This window comes from Babjeviella inositovora (genome assembly GCF_001661335.1).
Source record: "Babjeviella inositovora NRRL Y-12698 unplaced genomic scaffold BABINscaffold_5, whole genome shotgun sequence".
Taxonomy (NCBI): domain Eukaryota; kingdom Fungi; phylum Ascomycota; class Pichiomycetes; order Serinales; genus Babjeviella; species Babjeviella inositovora.
Genome location: NW_017566842.1, coordinates 627448 through 646694, shown reverse-complemented (window position 1 = coordinate 646694; position 19247 = coordinate 627448). Strand labels below are relative to the sequence as shown.

The 19247-nt window shown below is 49.2% G+C and overlaps 8 protein-coding genes across 8 annotated transcripts; 4 read left to right on the top strand and 4 right to left on the bottom strand.

Moving 5' to 3' along the window:
• Positions 1 to 128: 128 nt before the first annotated feature.
• Positions 129 to 914, bottom strand: BABINDRAFT_171284 (mitochondrial 54S ribosomal protein mL46; the record flags this gene model as incomplete). Its single annotated transcript, XM_019130803.1, has 1 exon — positions 129 to 914. One exon carries the CDS (start codon positions 912 to 914, stop codon positions 129 to 131), a length of 786 nt encoding a protein of 261 aa, XP_018985684.1.
• A 1464-nt stretch (positions 915 to 2378) lies between these two features.
• Positions 2379 to 5159, top strand: BABINDRAFT_171283 (Nrd1 complex RNA-binding subunit; the record flags this gene model as incomplete). The annotated part of the gene is made up of 3 exons (XM_019130802.1): positions 2379 to 2495; positions 3297 to 3990; positions 4276 to 5159. 3 exons carry the CDS (start codon positions 2379 to 2381, stop codon positions 5157 to 5159), a joined length of 1695 nt encoding a protein of 564 aa, XP_018985683.1.
• Positions 5160 to 6326: 1167 nt separating this feature from the next.
• Positions 6327 to 7099, top strand: BABINDRAFT_48769 (uncharacterized protein; the record flags this gene model as incomplete). The annotated part of the gene is made up of 2 exons (XM_019132141.1): positions 6327 to 6522; positions 6616 to 7099. Coding segments are annotated over 2 exons (559 nt in total), but the record flags the coding sequence as incomplete, so codon positions are not given.
• Positions 7100 to 7139: 40 nt separating this feature from the next.
• Positions 7140 to 9489, bottom strand: BABINDRAFT_161303 (putative electron-transferring-flavoprotein dehydrogenase). The gene has a single exon (XM_019128735.1). It carries the CDS (start codon positions 9379 to 9381, stop codon positions 7471 to 7473), a length of 1911 nt encoding a protein of 636 aa, XP_018985681.1. The 5' UTR covers positions 9382 to 9489; the 3' UTR covers positions 7140 to 7470.
• Positions 9490 to 9506: 17 nt separating this feature from the next.
• On the bottom strand, positions 9507 to 9859 carry BABINDRAFT_132484 (uncharacterized protein). Its single transcript, XM_019127061.1, has one exon. The coding sequence runs from the start codon at positions 9807 to 9809 to the stop codon at positions 9615 to 9617; it is 195 nt and encodes a 64-aa protein (XP_018985680.1). The 5' UTR covers positions 9810 to 9859; the 3' UTR covers positions 9507 to 9614.
• A 405-nt stretch (positions 9860 to 10264) lies between these two features.
• BABINDRAFT_161302 (uncharacterized protein) lies at positions 10265 to 12874 on the top strand. The gene has a single exon (XM_019128734.1). It carries the CDS (start codon positions 10425 to 10427, stop codon positions 12831 to 12833), a length of 2409 nt encoding a protein of 802 aa, XP_018985679.1. The 5' UTR covers positions 10265 to 10424; the 3' UTR covers positions 12834 to 12874.
• An 877-nt stretch (positions 12875 to 13751) lies between these two features.
• Positions 13752 to 14669, bottom strand: BABINDRAFT_22519 (protein transporter YIF1; the record flags this gene model as incomplete). The annotated part of the gene is made up of 1 exon (XM_019131289.1): positions 13752 to 14669. A coding segment is annotated over one exon (918 nt), but the record flags the coding sequence as incomplete, so codon positions are not given.
• Positions 14670 to 16991: 2322 nt separating this feature from the next.
• Positions 16992 to 18628, top strand: BABINDRAFT_132239 (FTR1 family protein). The gene has a single exon (XM_019127060.1). It carries the CDS (start codon positions 17353 to 17355, stop codon positions 18502 to 18504), a length of 1152 nt encoding a protein of 383 aa, XP_018985677.1. The 5' UTR covers positions 16992 to 17352; the 3' UTR covers positions 18505 to 18628.
• The last annotated feature ends 619 nt before the right edge of the window (positions 18629 to 19247 follow it).

Genomic DNA, 19247 nt, shown 5'->3' with positions numbered 1-19247 from the left:
ATCAAGGATGACACGATTTTCGTGTAGGCTTGATCCTGCGGTCACATCTACCCCTGTGCATCTGCTTGGGATAATTTATATTATATACACGATGTTACATGAGAGAGCAGACCCTCGTATGCTAATGCCTAGTTTTCGGCCAACAAGTGCGCCACCTGCTCAAAGTAGGCACCGTCACACTTCTCCTTAATCTCCTCCTTGGTCAACCAGGCGTGCGTGACACCAGGAGCCTCGAAGTCACCGGCCAAGATGTGGGCCTTGATCATGAACTCTCGGGTCACGTTTTCGGCGGACTCCACGGCCAACTGACCCTGGGAAAACTTCAACAACTGGCACGGGGTGTTGGAGACGGTCCACAACTTCATGTTTGGACCACCCAAAGTCTTTATACCGACCTCGGCGTTGATGTGCAATGGCTGCTTGGAGGCCAACGGAAACGCTGGAAACGCCCAGCCCTTGGTGTTGCTCTGGTCCTTGACCAACAAGTACAATGTGCGGGAAAGCTTTCTCTCTAACGAAAGCACGTCGTTGGTTCTGTCAGCCTCGGTGGTACGGGAGTTTGGCACAAAGGCCGCAATGGTTTCGTCGTCAACCTCAGAGGTGGTGATGGTCTCACCGGCCTCGTTGACCTTGACCTCGTCTGGAACCCTCAAGACAATATCCTGCTTGAGTCTTCTGTCTCTGTCGAACTTGATGTCTGGCTTACCGTGCGGAAAATAGACGCCCGGCTGTGGGGCTGATGGGTATCTCTGTAATTTGCGGAACGCACGCTCGGCCAAGGTTCCCTTCTTGAAGTAGAAGAACTTCGGGAAGGTCCACATCAAGCGCTTCTCCAACTCGGACTGGTAGGTCTGGTATTGCTGGTCAAACTCCGGGATCTCCTGGGTGATGATTGGGGTGCGCGACACAATCATCGAAGTGGTGATGTTTTCCAACTGCGCTGGTGCGGCAGAGTAGGCTCTGTGCCCGACGGCTATACTATATTAGTCTTGATCCGGAGTGTAAGGCACAGAACCGGGTGTGGAATCTCAGATACGTACCCATGAGCTTTAAGGATTGCTTCGACAACATGGTGGTAGCGTAGCTTAGTTTTAGGGCTCGGTTCCAGCTGCAACTTGACATTTTGTTAAATGCACCAAACTGGTGAAATTTTCCAGTTCACGTTGTGCGTAAATGTGGGTCTGAAAAATCGAAAGGCGTGTAGTACACGACCGGTTGAGCGTTCCATAGGGTTTGGATTTACTCACGTCAGGGATAGCTTAAAAATTAGTAATTGATGTTTATAAATAGACCCGGGGGTTCAGGCTGCCCAGCGGTTATGGTACTTTGTTACTTTTTTTTTTTATCATCCAACTGGGTCTCCCAAAGCGCACTGGACCCTTGGGGCTTCGTTGGCGGATAAAATCACACGGTCTTGAAATGGCGAAATTTGAGCATAATATATATTTCGGGTGTTGCAAAGTACAGTGATACTCAATCCCGGGTTACATTAATCTGGCATTACCGATTCTCAGGGTTGAGAACGAACCTACTAGATACTATGTGATAGATCCGTTACGTATACCCCATGCAAGTTATTGGAAGGAAACAAATGTGAGTTTCAATATTTACCTGTATGCCGACCCTGGGAGGCTTGATGGTGAGATGAAAGACTATAGAGTGATCAAACATAATATTAATGCCGCCGATATATCTGCTTCGTGATATCCCCCCCTTCCAAAATTGTGTAAACCGCCATTTCGTCGTTCTAGCCCTCTAATGTAGGGGATACTCCCTAGATCTACTGGGCAAACCCTATACAGGTACTTTAATTTAACGCTCCTAGTCTAGACTCTACTCAAGGATGCGTCAAAACTTTTGTCAGCTCTCTAGGATACCGCAATGCACTTATATTCCTATTTTCGTTACCCATCGCAGAATTCCTGGTTCGTGGAAGGCTGAATATACATATGCTCGACACAAGCTTAAAAGGACTCTTCCCTAAACCCTTCAATGACTTTATTCGACCAATTTAGTTGCACGTGAATGCCACTTTCAGAACCTAGCTCGGGGCTTGCGCTCATTCACCACAAATCACCAAACACGCAGCTGCAGCATACATCACGTGCTTTGCCTCTTCTCCTAAATTACCACCGTTACCCGGCACAAGCCCAAAATTTTGAGCGCTTGTGGCCAGACTCCGTGAGAGAAGCGATATAAATAGACAGCCCCTAGGCTGGACACCTCGCTTGTTCCCGAACCTGCCCTATTTGTAAAATCAATCACCCAGGATTATTTTAACCCACTACAGATCACATCCCACCTTACCTCACTGTTTCGTACTTTTACACAAGTCACATAATCACTGTATACATAACTAGGTAAAATTCTCGCACAAGATGTCTGCCGTCGAAGAATTCGAAACCATCTTGAAACAGTTGCCTACCGTGAAGGCACCTGGTGTCTCCGGGACCAGAATTAGAAAGTTGACCGAGTTGGCCTCCAAGAATGTTGAAGTAAGTACTTTTTTGATGTAATCGACCCAAGAGTCGACATGTGGGTTACGGAAAGGGTTAGATATACGGCTAGATAGAGTGAAGGGGTATGAAATACAAAGGATAATCGGATATGCTCTAAGAGCAAGCGGAAGCTGCCGTCGGGTCTGGCGCTCGCGGTTTGCTGCTTAATGATCCACGTTTCGGTGCCGGTAATAAATTTATCCCACGAACCCCCATTCCTGGGCTCCCAAGTTTTCCTTAGACTACGCTCCTCAGACTGGATGGCACCGCGACAAGACCAAATGACAGCATCCACATCCTTGCGGTAAATTGGCTAAATCCCTAAATAACACCGCAGAGCATTCCTGATCGTATCCACCCGTGCTTAACGCATCCTTAACATAATGTCCGACTTACACGTCGGAAGCTGGTAACGAGATAGACGGTAAAAAGACTGGACCTAGGTCTTGGCTGGTAACATCCTAAATTGTACCCATCGCTTAATACGAGATCGAGACAGGATACGGGCCCCAGCGCTTCAAGTCTAGAATCAGAAACGGCAGAAGGTTGCACTTGAACTAGAATTGTCAAGTGGCTGGCAATGCCGTTTAGATACAACTGTGCATCCTGGTCTCTAAACCTCATTTCTGTTCACTAGCAGTGGCCAAAGGCTTGATCTAGACATTTGTGGATAGATACTGGCCCGCCTATTCGTAGTGCTCCCTGCGGTATCTTGCCGTCTATTCGTCTTCCGATACTTCTATTCGTAACCCACTCGTCTCGACCCCCTCCCATCTATAGCAATACTAACATCTCTAGATGGAATCCCAAATGGTTTCCAAGTTGTACGCCCATTGCAAGGCCACCCCGTCGACCCACAAGCTCGGCGCCCTCTACGTGCTCGACTCGATTCTCCGCGCCTACGCTACTGCTGCCCAGCAGGAGAACCAGACCGTCGGCGAAACGGCTCCCGATGGCACCGCTGCCGCGGGTGTGTTCCAAATCAGTCAGGTCGTGGACCTGCTCTTGAAGGACTCCTTAGAATTCATGGTTGACGAAGACGAGAGAATCAAGGTCGGCAAGTTGCTCGACATCTGGGAGAAGACCAACACGTTTGAAGTGTCTTTTGTAGCCCAGTTGAGAGCCAACTACTTCCCTACCACCACTCCAAAGGGCTCCCCAAAGGCGAGCTTGGTCAAGCCCGAAGCCCCAGCCGTGCCTGCGGCGCAGCCGTTTGTGCCTCCGGCTCCAGCGGCTGCCGCCAAGGACCCAGCATCCATCTTGGCTGCGTTGGCCAACTTGGCCGATAAGAGCAAGTCGCCAAGCAACCCTAACACCGTTTTGTCTGCAAACTCCTCCTCCTCCGCCTCCTCCTCCGCCACCACCGCCGATGACCCGTCTGCCATCTTCAATATGTTGCAGCAGATGCAGAAAGAGTCCGCTCCCGCTGCTCCGGCGCCAGCTCCTATTAGCTTACCGCCACAGGACCAGGTCTTCAACCAGGGCAACCAAGGTTTCCAGAACCAAGGCTTCCAGAATCAGGGCTTCCCAAGTCAGGGCTTTCCGAACCAGGGCTTCCAAGGCAACCAAGACTTCCAGGGCCAGCACCAAAATGGCCCGGGGGGCTATGACAACTACCGCGGCAGAAACGAGCGCTTCGGCGGCCAGCAGCGCCAGAACCACCAAGGCCAGAACCTGAACCCTTACGAATCGGGCTACGGCAACAGGAGAAGATCGCGCTCACCGTCCTCACGTTTCGGCAGAAACCAGTCGCCAAACTACGGGAACGGTGCCAGAGGCGGCAGAAACTTCGACCAGCCGCCTCAGGGCCACGTTGTGGGTGAAAGAAACACCCCTGACAACCCGCACTTCCGTCCTAAGAAGCTCACCTACGACAACCTTCCTGCGGGCTCCATCAAGGTGTTCTCCAGAACGTTGTTCCTCGGCGGTGTGCCGTCGTACATGGACGATCGCGAGTTGATGTCGGTGTTGCGTCCGTTCGGTGAGGTGCAATCAGTCATCTTGAACTCTGAGCGCAAGCACGCGTTTGTCAAGGTGTACTCGCGTGCCGAGGCCGAGTCTGTGATCAACGACTTTTCCAAGTCCTCCCAGTTGCCTATCCGTGTCCGTTGGGGGGTTGGGTTTGGGCCACGTGAGTGCTGCGACTACCAGCACGGTGTATCGATCATTCCGATTTCCATGTTAACCGAGGCCGATAAGAAGTGGTGTGTCAAGGCCGAATGGGGTGGCACCGACGGCGTTCCGTTGGATAGTGGTATGGTGATGGACGAGCCAGATATCGAAATCGGGACTGGTGTATCGTCCAAGGCCATTTCCAAGAAGATGCCTACCAACTCGGCCAGAAACGGGCCAAAGTCCAACAAGCCGGGCGAGCCAGAAGAACGCTATGTCAGCACTGATTACCGTGGCGGGCAGCAGCCGGGTTTCATGGCCGGGATGGGTGCTGCCAACCCATTGGCGAACATGTGGGGCAACAACAACGGTCCTCAGCACCAACAGGGCCCTCCAGGCATGGTGGCGCCGGGTATGCAGAACCAGGCTCCGGCCCAGCCGGACTTTGCTGCCATGATGCAGACCATGGCTGCCATGAACGGCGGTCAGGCACCGGACTTTAACCAGATGGCTGCCTTCTTCCAGCAACAACAAAGCCAGCAACGTTAAAGACGGTGTTTCCCTGTATATTCTTTGTATTTCTTTAGTTTCGTTAATCTATTTCTGTTTGGATATTTTTAGGACTGTAAATAAAACCGTGAGTGATTGGGGAAATGGTGCCTAACCTAGCTTCAATCTACTCCGTAGCACCTCGTGTTTTCGAAATGTGATTCGATATATACAGACAATAGTGTGATGTTTGATAAGGCCTATTTATATCGGATCTATAGGCAGTTGATGCAAACCCTTATATCTCTATATGTGCTTTCTCAGGTATACATCCAAGCTTTTGTTAGTCACTGATCTTAACCCATTGCTTTATTCCTGGAGTTTGAGTCTACGCTATCACGCTGCCTTACCAATCATATGTATCATATTTTAATGCATACCCTGTTCTATTTCAATATATACCCTGTTCTATTTCAGTATATACCCCGCTATACTTGACTCCAAAACTGCCAAGGTGTCAATGTCGCCTAAAACTGGAAATTCGGATCCCACACCCGAAGGGTTAGCGTGCTACCATGCGCCCCTTCGAAGGATATATAAATCTGCACGCTTTCCCTTCACAAAGCTGTCGACTTGCTTACTTTCGGGGTTTCGAAATTCCATATATGCCCTTATCCACTGAGAGAACCCTACGGGGACCTATGGCTGTGTTCAAGCACCCAGCGATTTTTTTGCCCTTGATTGATAAAATTGGGAAATCTAGAAACTCAAACGTTACGGCTAAGCAGTCAAGTTTCCCACTGATGACTACTTACGGCCGCATTAAACCCTCGGCCCAGGACTAGCCTCACCGGCGTGACCTAACCGGCTAGTCTGAGCGCGCTAGGTATGGACGCGGAATCGCCGCCTCACCAATCGCCCTCTTAAAATACCCCCCAAATGAAAGGGCAAACTCGATTATTTCCCTGGATTTAGTATTCTTCAAAATGGACAGCTTTCCATTTAATGAGAAACCCCATTACCATTCTTGGCTCCGGGATCTGCACCCCTCTCGCCTCCTCGTTTAATACGTGTCCTCCTCAAACGGGTAACACCTATGAATCTCGAGTTTTTCGTTTTTCGCGGCAGTGGGAGAAAACTTTTCAGGTGACATAAAAATAGGCGGCGTCGCATACTTTTCTGCTTTCTTGCTTTTTTTTTGCTTCTCTATACTCACTATATTCAAAAATGTCTGCTGCTTTCCCAAGAACCTGTTTCAAGTGCGGTGAAGTCGGTCACCTCGCCGAAGTCTGCCCACAATCCGAAAGATTGTGCTACAACTGTCGCCAGGCCGGCCACGAGTCCACCGCTTGCCCAGAGCCAAAGCAAACCACCCAGAAGCAATGCTACAACTGTGGTGAAGTTGGCCACGTCAAGTCCGACTGTACCGCTCCGCCATCCACTAACGCCGTTGGCGCCAAGTGCTACAACTGTGGTGAGGTTGGCCACATTAAGGCTGACTGTACCTCTGCTCCAGTCGCCTCCACCAGAGAAGGTGCCAAGTGCTACACCTGTGGTCAGTTTGGCCACATCTCCAGAAACTGCTCCAGTGCTGGCGAAGGTGACGCCCCGGTCAGGCCAGCGAGAGCCGCCAGAGGTGGTAAGGCTACCACTTGCTACAAGTGCGGTGGTCCAAACCACTTTGCGCGTGACTGCCAGGCCGCCCCAGGTGCTTCTATCACCAAGTGCTACGCTTGTGGTAAGACTGGTCACATCTCCAAGGAGTGCCCATCCCCATCTGCCTCCCCATCTGCCGGTAAGACTTGTTACAAGTGTGCCCAGGCCGGTCACATCTCCCGTGACTGCCCAGAAAACCAAGAGTAAGTCTTGCGCTGGCTAAAGCCGATGTTTTGAAGCTGTGAGATCGTGGAATCGATAAAACGGAGCCGTTGTTGTTGTGATGATGATGTTTCTTCTTCCTTTGTACCTATATTGCTTTACTATTTAATCTACCTTTTTATTTCGATCCCTACTGTAGTGGATGGTGCTGGTGAAGACACATGGTGATTTAGCTGATACCAGAATGGCCTACGCCTTCGATGCCTCTCGTCAAATGCCCAGACAATGGGTAGTTATATAGATGTTTTCAGGGGAGGAATAGAGTCATGGCTAGCAAAAAAAAAAACGCTGATTGATCCAAGGGGGCATAATCCGACCATCGTTACACATCTGTCAGCGCCGTGGTGGAGCTACGCTCACCGCTTAGACCCTGTATACATTACAATCGAGCTAAACATGAATCTACTGGCAGAAATATTTCTGAAATAAATAACGAGCTTAATACCCATAGAGTCAACATAGGCATACATTTGGCGCTGTCGGATCACGCTCCCTATGTCATGACATACTTCGGACCATCACCACCCTCTGGCACCGTCCAGTCAATATCCTGGTCTGGAACCTTGATATCACACGTCTTGCAATGAATACAGTTCTGGGAGTTGATCTGGAACTTGACCCCGCCGGCCTTTTCGTCCTTCACATCCTTGCTCTCCACGTACTCGTACACCCCCGCGGGACAAAACCTCTGCTCCACGCCCTTAAACCGCGGATACGACTTTTCAGCGTGCTTTCTCAACGTCTCTTCATCGTTCACCGTCTCCTTGGCCTCCTTCCCCGGCACGGTAAGACGCAAATGGCACGGCTCATCGTCGTCGTGGTATGTACCTGTACGCGAGACACTGGTCAAGATATCGAAGGAGATGACACCGTCCGGCTTCGGATAATCGATTTTGGTGAACTGATCCGCTGGTTTAGTACATGAGGCATCGGACTTGTGGTGGTCAAACGTCCAGCTTTCCTTGCCCTTGGTGATCATAGTGGTCAACCCGGAGTAGGCCATCCCCCCAAACAATGTCAATGGGGAGTTGAAAGAAGGGCGGACGTTCCTAACCCCATACAACTCCTCATGGATCCAGGACCCCTCGTAGGCTTTCTGGTAGGCCTCCAAGTTGATTGGCGACAAAATGCCTTCTTCGCTCTCTTCCGCTTCCTGAAGAGCCTCAAAGATGGTTTCGGCTGCCAACATTCCCGACTTCATCGCTGTGTGGGTTCCCTTGATCTTTGGCACGTTCATAAAGCCGGCGCTACATCCAACGAGCACCCCGCCGGGGAAGTGCAACCTCGGGACCGACTGCCACCCCCCCTCGTTCAAGGCCCTGGCACCGTAGGAGATGCACTTACCACCGGTAAGCGTGTCCTTGTAGAACGGATGGTGCTTCATCTTCTGAAACTCCTGGTAGGGAGAAATCCACGGATTGGCGTAGTCAAGACCAACAACGATCCCGACAGCCACTAGCCCATCACCGAAGTGGTACTGGAACCCCCCGCCGTACACGTCGGTGGACAATGGGTACCCCATGGTATGGCCCACGAACCCTTTGTTGAACTTCTCCGGTGCCACCTCCCAGACCTCTTTGATCCCCAAGCCGTACGTTTGGTTGTTCTTTCCCCGAAGAGCAAACTTTGAAATGGCCTTCTTGGTCAAAGACCCGTGACATCCTTCGGCGAGCACGGTCATCTTGGCATGGAACTCCATACCACGTTCGTAGGAGTCTTTGGGAGATAAATCCTTGGCGATTCCCATGTCCCGAGTAGCCACTCCTCTTACCGCATCCTCTTCGACAAGCAACTCGTCCACCGCAATGCCTGGATACACCTCCACCCCAAGCTCTTCGGCCTGCTCAGCCAAGTACTTGACCACCTGGTTCAACGATACAATGTAGTTTTTGCCTTTGTTCACCATCTGTGGCGGGTGGGGTAACGGGATACTGCCCGTAGCCGTGAGGAACTTCATGGAGTCAGTGGTGACCAATGTCGCAAGGTCCTGTGGCAACGGAATTTCGTGGCCCTCGGCGTAGTGCTCACTATCAGGAAACAACTCGCAGAGTGCCCTAGGCTCCAAAACGGCCCCGGAAACGGTGTGAAGCCCCATATCCGATGCCTTTTCAAGAACCACTACCCGGAGTTCGCCAGAACCATGTTCCGCATCGAGCTGCTTGAGCTTGATGGCCGTAGCGAGCCCCGCTGGGCCACCGCCCACGATCACCACATCAACTTCATCTGCCGCCCGCTCCTCGGAGAGAATCTCCCGGGCTTCTTCTGGAAGCTGGGAGAACGGTGTTTCACGCGCCGCGGGGCTCGTGGAAAAAGCTCTGGTAAGGGCGCGGGCACGTGGCGTGCCGAACGCGCGTACTGGCGCGGCTCGCATGCGAAGCGCTCTCACGCATGGCCCGAGCCTCATTCTGGATAATGTGGACATGTGTGTGAATCTATGATGTAATGGATATTCCCGACGAGTGTCTATATAATTGTGGTTGTCCTCTTATGGAAAGCAGTGTTCGTTATTGCTTTCATGAAAGATCATGCCTGTCCAGTGAAAAATCCTGGGTGGCTCAATAATTAATGCATGTCACGTGCGGGAAATTGGGTTGACTCAGACCCGCGTGCGGTATCGAGCCAATAGGCACGCGCGAATTACTCACGGGGAGAAAAGGCGCTGGGACCGTCATAAGTTGTTTTAGAAATAAGAGAATAGGCCTTGTTGAGGTAATTTGCTAAGGTGGTATTAAGCTTCGAATGATATGAAAAGTTTGGTGCCCTGGAGCGGCTCAGTGCAGGGAGTGCGCTTAGATAACGTGCAGTGTATATTCTGCAGTGGGGTTGAGCCATAGAAAGGAGATAGGGTCTATCACAGGCAGACCACCCTGTATAACGGTCACAGTACCTACTCTCATTGTCTGTAAATTATTCTAATAAAGTACTCTATATATGTGTATTCAGTTCTATTACCAATGCCCGGTGGTATCGCTTCCACGATGCCCTAATACGATTCCAAAGCTCTGGCCTTGGGTGGCATACACCTTAGACAGAGATCTAGACGCACCTTCGGGGACGGTGCCGCGGAAACACCTGCAAGTGAACTCACATGCTACCCTTCCCACATCCCCTTCAACCTTACGGAAATGTTTGGCCTCGCGATACTCCGAATAGAAAATCACCTCAATTAGTTCATCAGGAAATTAAGGCCGTACCAATGAAGCGCCTTCTTCTGAGGCTTGGCATCACCTGCATTGACGCGTTTCCTGGGCGAAAAGCTGGGCACACGAGCTGTACGGCACGGAAAAATTATACGTGGGTAGATGTCTCCAACCATTATGCGCTCTTTCTCGGAGATTTACCTACCTGAAAATAAACTTTACGGGATATGTCAGAGAGCTTTCTGTCTATTCCCTATCTCTGGCTCACATTTCACGACGGGACCCAAAGTTGACAGCCTAAAGCTCTATGAAACAATCCCCATTCCGCGTGCCCCGCATAAGACGCAGACGGGTGGTTGTGGCTCTACTCACCTTCTTAACCATCACAGCACTCACATACGCTTCCCTTTTCTCAAAAGACATTCCCAATGTCCCCTTTAACAGCCAAAAGGACCTGTATGCCCTTAGGATATTCGGTAAATCCCGTGAACCAATAAGCCTAGATTTGCTCCTCGAAACCAAGTCTAACCACCTCGAAACGCTAGTCCGCCACAACCCGAACCGTCAGGTGCTGATTCCAAGCGCGTACTTCGACGCATCTGCTCCAAACCCTCAGCTTTTGGAACACAACATTCATTTCACTCTAGGCGTGTACCTCCACCATATCGTCAATGCAATCACCCAGGCCCCGGAGATGACCCTATCAGACATCACTGTGCCGTTCCACTGGGTGGATTGGGTGGATATGGGGGACATTTTCACCAACTCCCTCCTACTGTCAGCGAAAGAGAAGCCTCTGTGTGCAGATATTGCCAGCAATGGTGCCCTTCGCCGCCACGTGGATCGCTTAGACCTTGTACACCGCCCCTTCGGACCCGTGCGCGAAGCGGAGAATGACTTTAGGGTGGACAGCGATGAGACTGAACATGACAGTGTGCTACCTGTATTCTGTATGAATGATGAAGGCTACTCCAAGTTTGTGGCCAACGATGGCCGTGGACTCTTCCACTCGGTGCTTGATTACGTCAAGAAGGGGGTCGTTGGTGAACGAGGAAGCGAGGTTCTTTCCCCCGGTTTCCACGTTTCCTCCCCTGGGAACGCCGGTGGGCTCGGCTTGAGCACCATGTATGGGAAATCCTACCTCTTTTCCTTCGCTCCACCTCCGGTTTCTCTCATCTTTCTTGTAGAAAACCTGGCGTACGAGGTCCCCGTAAAGCAGGAGCAATCGCAGAAGTTGATGCTTACCCAGAACGGTTTGATCGAGGAGTATGTCAGTACCAAGCAATACACCGTGGACTCCGCGAGAGCCATGGGTTTATTTCAATCAGGTGTTCCGGCTCTGAAGGTTGCCCCAGAGCTTTTATTGGAGAAGGAACTTCTGGAGGACATGTTCCAATTCGACGCCGAGCAGGAGTTAAAGACGTTGGAGGAAACGCAAGGCGAATATGAGCTGGTCAAGACTGCTCGATTCAAGAGGTTTCTCGAGACCAAACCAGCGGTTGACCAGCCCAGGCACTTTAACCTGCCGCAGTTGGAGCACACCCAGTTGGACTCGAGCATGTACGACTGGAGATTCTTCAACGCAGAGCGCACCTTGCCCCTCTCGGCCACCCATACCCCAGCCCTTGTCCATGGCTTGATCACCGCCTGGCTCCACTTTGCCCAGGTGTACGAGTTCCACTCGTGGCTCGCATCCGGGTCTTTGCTTGCGTGGTACTGGAACGGACTTGTGTTTCCGTGGGACAGCGATCTCGATGTCCAAGTTCCGGTTGCGACCTTGTATGACCTTGCGCACCGCTTTAATAACACGCTCATCTGCCACAATGGAGATGTCTACTTGTTTGAAGTGGGCGGATACATTCAGACGAGAGAACGCGATAACGCCAATAACAAGATTGACGCGAGATTTATTGACACCAAGAGCGGGGTCTACGTTGATGTGATGGCTCTCTCGGTCTCCGGGGTAAGAGCCCCAGAGAGGTATACCAAGGCGAAGGAAAACCCGGAAAATACAGATGACCAGGATCTGGCTAACGGTCAGAGTGCGAAAGAAGACCCGGAAAAGAGAGATGACCAAGATATAGCTGACGGCCAGAGTTCGAAGGAAGACCCGGGAAAGAAAGATGACCAAAATCTGGCTGACGGCCAGAGTGCGAAGAATATTGTGAGCGCAAACATCAATTACTCGGCCCAGAACACCCAGCTCAAGGTGTACAACTGTCGCAACCACCACTTTGCCAGCCTCAACGAGTTGTCTCCGCTCTCACTTACTCTGATGAACGGCGCCCCGGCCTACGTCCCCCACAAGTTCTGGGAGATTCTCGAGGTGGAGTACAAAGGTGGAATGGAGAGCATGCACTTCGAGAGTCATGTTTACTTGCCGTTAGTGCACTTGTGGGTCCCTGAGACGGATGTCACAACGTACTTGGAGAAGTACAACGGGCAGTTCCCAGAGGGCGACGCCCGTCAGAAAGAGAGTTCTTCCCAGCTCAACGAGGCAGACTTGCCGAGAATGTTAGCTTTCAATAAGCGCTGGTTAGAGGAGTATGCTGCTACATACGAGTTCACAGAGATGCACGATGTCCAGATGATGTCCAGGGAAGGAAAGGGCGATGAGAGCCCCGAGGAAGTGGCTAGAAACTATCTAGACAAGAACTGGAACCCTAAAATGGAACCAACCAGAGGAAGGTCTAGACCACTCCGGGTTTTGCACTAGCGGCGTTTAGTTGTATAATAAAGAGATATAGATTTGAGTCGTATGCATAGAGTATCAGATAGAGCACGCAAAGTTTAATTCCTTCTGTTGGCATTAGTTACCGTATTATCGCTTCACCGTCTCCTCCCTACAAGATTTCGTATAAACCGCTACCCCAGGCCACCAAAGCCATCTACAAGAGTGTTTGATATTCGTGGATTGGAACTATATAGAATCCGTCTGCCGTTCCCAGATAAAATTGTCTATACCATGGTTAGTAACTGGTTGCTGACGTTTGAACGCCAAGGGAGTGGAAACAAAACCAATGAGGTTAAAATCAGATATCTAGGACTTTCTTCTCATGAAACATAAATATCGAAGAGCTGGGTTTATATAAATATATAGAGCCTCTGGGGCTCATTATCATCACTTAAATCATTGGTTCTGTATCTCAAGGTTCTTGGCCATTCGGAAATACTTACTCTCTGGAGCAGGGAACGTATCCATGACCTGGAACACAGTAGGGATGGAAGTTAATGTCCAAGAGGAACACACAAGATTGGACGTGTTTAAATAGTACCGGCAGAAAGATGAGAGGAAAATTTTAGAGGAAAAAAGTGAAAATTGAGTACGGCGATCCCGTCAGGGCTTTCTCAGTGGAGGCTGCGGCGCACGACTTTTCACTCTGCGGCCGACAGGACTGGTTCCGGCAAAATACTAGATACAAGCACAAGCCCCATAATGTTTTGATAAAAAAAAACTCCCTATGCCACACAGGTTGGTTTTATGACTGTATCTTTCCGGAGCTGTTCCGATATCTACAATAATCTGAAGGCATACATGAGTTAAACTAATTTCCGTAGAAAGGCCACGGCATCCAGTCATAAGCTTTCTGAGCAAAAGCCTGCGAGCAATAGCTTAGTTCCAGGGTCTCTAACATAAGAACCAGAAGATGAAAAACTCGCCGACGAAACAGTAAACAAACAAGAACTGCACCTTCACCTTGCGGCCCTTGCTACTGCTGTTGCCAAAGCCATTGCCGTACATAGTGGCTCCGGTAGACGAAGGTGGCAAAACGACATCTCTCAAAGACCTCAACAAGAACAAGGCCCAGCCAACAAACACGATCCCAAAAACGGCCCATTTGGCAAAGAACTTGTTGTCCAAGCCCAAAACCTTGTGCAAAATGCTGATGGCAATGAGACTGACGTACTTGTAGTTTGTCAAAGCCACCAAGTCCCACAAGGCGCCGTACGTCACACCAGGGGTGCTGCTCGAAGGATCAGCGAGCAAGTAGATCCCCAATTTCAAGAGAAGCAAGTCAATAACCGCAAAAGCCAACGTGGAGGTGGCATTGTAGCCCAAAATCTCCGGGTGAAACTTACCCCTGGCCCCAGCGGTGACAGCGCCGAATAAAACGTACGTCACAAACCCCATCAACGGGATATACAAGTCTGGGGCATTTGTGTCGGTTAGTGGAGGGGCAAAGGCGGCGGTTGACTGGTCATTGGACGAGGATGTCTCGACAGCTCTGGACCACGACTTGTGTCTGTAAGGGAACAACACAAGGAAGATCTTGCGCAACACGTAGTTGGTGGAGATTTTGAAGTAGGACTCAAGGTGCGAGCGGGCAATGTACAGGTTAAAGTTGGAGGAGATGTACTGGTTGGAGGACTGGAAGGCGGACTGGGTGAATTGCATCCCCATGGAAGCCGCAGGGTCATTGAAGAAGTTGCTGAACTGCGGGTTTCCAGGGAGGCCTTGTTGTTGCTGCTGTGGCTGTGGCTGATTCTGTTGTTGGTTGGGATAGAATTGTTGCTGTGATTGGTCTATGAATTGATTAGGGTTGTGGCCGTATTGGGGCTGTGGTTGAGCCAAATTGGCTCGCTGGTTAGGCTGTTGGTTGTACTGGTACGACATGGAAACACCTTGTATATAAATCTCTCGTGTAGGGCTTCCTAGATACAACTGGTTTGATGCAGGTATATTTCAGTTGGTTGGCGTTTTACTGATCTCAGAGTGATATGACGCTGTGTGAAATTGGAGCCACCCTATCTTAAAGACTGAGGCTTTGCTACGCTAACGTAAGGACCAAATTCCACCACGAAAACCGCGAAACCGGCCAGATTTGGCTTGACGCGTTCGAGAGCCAGCGATTGTATGGGTGGCCAAGTTTGCATCACGTGCAGTTCTTTGTGTCTGAAAAGGAAGGTTAGTTCGTGGTGAACAGCCGCGACCACAGGATATACCTACATCTCCGCTTGTGTATATGTCACATTTAATGAATTAGATGCTCAAACTGCTATAAAATATGTTTTATGATACTAAATAATTACCGTGTGTATGGGTACCGGAATTAGTTTTAGTAACACAGAAATCACTACACTATACTTTAATATATATAGTCTCATGTTTCTTTAATTTTGGTATATTTAAACATATGGAAGCAGCCAGGGCCACATTAATATCTACAAAGACATCTACAAAGACATCTACCTGTTGGATATGATTATATATACCAATTATAAATATATACAGATATGTAGGTGTGCACAATGTACGTTAAATCACCATGGATTTCATCGCCATAGAAATTGTCTAAAATGCTAGTTTATGCGGAACGTAAATACGGGCTACATAGGCACGCATTGTACACATGCAAGCATCCCCTAGATGGTACTAATAGCCGCAGATGCAACAGATGCATTCTGTTAGTATCTAGACAACCATGCTTTTTAAACACTGCAAAGAAACGTCCCAAAAATCGCAAAGGTTGCTCTCTGAACTAGCACTGTACAGGTGCGGCTCGTACTCAACACAAGGATAAGTGTCACTGAACAAGGTTTTGATTTTTTTTGAGAGGGCGGTTGGATTATTCCAGCTTTTGACAGAGGTACCTGTGCTTGAACCAGTAAATATTCTAATAGATGAAAATATCATCCTATTTGGTATATCTCCTGTACATTATATTGCACAGTGAGGGAGCAGAGGTCTTAGATTATCCCGATATCCCGAGAGGAGGGGCCAAAGGAGGGACTCATGCGCGAGCACGAGGGCTTCCAAACTTTAATCCTGAAAGTAAATTAGACAGACGGCGCCCTCTGTTTTTCCAAACTCGCGCTCGGTCTTATCGGAGGGCTGGCTAATCTAATCGATCAGCACGGAATGCAACCTATAGTGGGGAATGATTTCGCGATGCTGGCATCATTATACCAGCCAACAAAAAGAGAGTAAGCCCCGACGTTGAATTTAAGCATTGCGATCAACAGTACCAAGCATATTTGTCTAAAAAGACTCAGTTAAAGCTTGGCGGAGCATGAATAGAAGCTTGTCCAGAGAAGAGCTGCAGTAATACTTGCCACTTCCCAAGCTCGCACTACCGACATGAACAAGTCTAGGCCGTCTTGCAGCTTGGCGCCCAGCACTATAGAAGTTATACGTTTAACCGTTCCTGAATTGTGCGGAAGCCTTGGCATTTAGGAAGGTAATACCAGCCCGACACATTTCTAGTCTCCATACTAGGAGAGCCCCTAACCCCTCTGGATATAACGCTAAGCTCTTCCATGGGCTCAGTACGAAAAAAATTGTTCACGAGTGCCTCTGGTATGTCCGATAAGTCACGTATGACACATAGCAGATCCATAGGCATGCGGCTAGGGAAACAACATGGTTGTCAGAATAATCGCGCAGAAATATGCACCAAACGACCAACCCACATTTAAGGAGCTCCCCTGTAAGCGGCACATCCACCCCCGAACAGGAAACACGTCTAAAAGGTGCGAAAGAGTGTCAATCCAGGAGCTAGCCAACTACCAAAGTATTTGTGCACCGATGAAAGCATCCCGCAAACGGTAAAACCGACACTGACACCTCCAACAAATAGTCTGCACCCGCTTCGTTGGTAAATTCAGCCACCGAACTATCATCAGCTAGAATTGAGCGGCTATTCAAGAACTTGGGGCCCCTGGCTTCTATTAATATATGTACTGTGATCGATATTACCGTTATGACCCGTAGTTTGTATGTGGTTTATATTTCCACCAAAAACATGACGAATCATCGAACGCTTTGTGCGTATTATCTGATGCAATCAGTCACGGGGCTAACCAAAAACGGCATGGAAAGCTTATTTTGCATAAACTAGCCGCATGTGAAATGTACTCCCAGGGAGTATAACACTCCCTTCTAGCGGGAAACTAGTGTAGCGTTTGCCAGCGTGCAGCGATTGAGCGATTTAAGCTCTCTCCGAAACAGGGAGACAGCAAGCTTTTAAGAGAGGCATCATGCAATCTGCGTGCGTGGAGGTGAGCAGAAGTACAGCCGTTTAATGAGAAGCAGCCATTTTTATCTGCCCGGAGTCGTCCGTTAGAATAAATCAGGGGTCTCTCCAACCGGGGTATATATAGCCGCACCCTCCCCCCCTTCTGGTTTGAACATGCCATATTTAACCAGCAGCTGCAGATTCATAAAGGCACAGATACATTTGCTTCCTTTTACTGCTGACCCCCTTTACCAAATATAACCAGAGGCAAAGGCTAAGATGGTTAACGTATTCGACGTGCAAATCTTCTTTGTAGTCCTCAGAGAATCCCTAGAAGCCGTCATTGTGGTGTCGGTGCTTCTTGCTTTCTTAAAGCAAGGTCTCGGTGGTGCTAATGACGACCCAGTGGTCTATAAGCGTCTCCGAAAACAAGTTTGGCTAGGTGCAATTATCGGTGTTATTGTCTGTTTAATCATCGGTACTGCTTTTATCGCAGTGTTTTACACATTGAAGAACGACATTTGGGGGAAAACCGAGGATTTATGGGAAGGGATCTTCTGTATCATTGCCACAGTCTTGATTTCCCTCATGGGGATTGCCATGTTGAGAGTCAACAAGATGCAGGCAAAGTGGAGGGTGAAGTTGGCCAAAGCTTTATTGGAGGAGCCAAAGTCTAAGAAGGACAGATACAAAATTGGCTACCTCACCAAGAAGTACTGCATGTTCATCTTACCCTTCATCACCACCTTGAGAGAAGGGTTGGAGGCTGTTGTTTTTGTCGGTGGTGTTGGTTTAGGCTCCCCTGCCACGTCCTTTCCGCTTCCAGTTATCTGCGGCTTAATCTCCGGTATCTTAGTCGGTATCGCTATGTTCTACGGTGGGGCTAATATCGGGATGCAGATTTTCTTGGTCATCTCTACCTGCATTCTCTATTTGATCGGTGCTGGTTTATTCTCTCGCGGTATCTGGGGACTTGAATCCTATATCTACAACAAGAAGACTGGTGGTGATGCATCCGAAAACGGTTCGGGTCCGGGTACCTACGATATCACCAACTCGGTTTGGCACGTCAACTGCTGCAACCCAGAAAGGGACAATGGATGGGATGTGTTTAACGCTCTTTTGGGATGGCAGAACTCTGCCACGTACGGCTCCGTTATCGGTTACAACATCTATTGGTTGTGTTTGATCATCACCGTTGGTTTGATGTTGTTCGAGGAAAAGACGGGTCACTTGCCTTTCACCAAGGGATTGAGATTGATCGAATTGAACCCGATGTACCACATTAAGAACAAGAAGAAGAATGAGTTGACCAAGCAGGAACAGGATGTTTTGTTTGAGCAACTCAAAAAGCATAAGATCGAGGGTACAGACGCGGCGGACACTACTGTCCCAAAGAGAAGCGCTTCCATTGAAGTCTCTGCTTTATAAGGGCTTATTTTTCTATTCCCGGACCTTGCTGTACGCCTGACATGATTTAAATCATCTTTGATTGTTTTCTACACCGCCGAAATTGGACACAATGTCCTTACGCGCATCCGCTTGCTTTTATCTCTTCAAGGGAGTATTCCCCGGGTGGTTGGAAAACTACTTAATCGTTGGTTGTATGGTATGTCTGATCTTTGTCTTTTCCCTATGTAGGTTTTAATCATATATTCGTCCACCTTGGGTATACCCAGAACAACTTTCAAGAGTAGCGTACAACCTGCATCTCTATCGCTACCAGCTCTACCCAAGATGCTTTCTGACGCTGAATCATGTGAAATCGAGACCTAAAACTACCAGAAACTTGTGAAGGTTAAGCCTTATTAAGTATGATTTTCGACGTCCTCTTACAATACCCGACCACCCAAACATGACACACCTGTTGCTCCGCCAAAGTTCCTACAAGGTCAATGAATTCCGCTTCGACACATCTCCTGCACCTCAACCTCTTTGCCAAGAAAACGTGCATACAGACAGACTCCTGTTATGAAAGCACTGCATGATATCCTGTACACTGTAGAGTTCCGGCCTCTCACCATCTACCAAATTACATATACACCGGATATGAAGGGAAAAGTCTTGGAAGTTGAAAAAGTTTTACTAGTCCCTTTGCATATCATGCACCCTAGCTGCATTGGTAGCGGTAAGCTTCACAACAACCTTCCCCATATATATTAGAGTTCATTCCC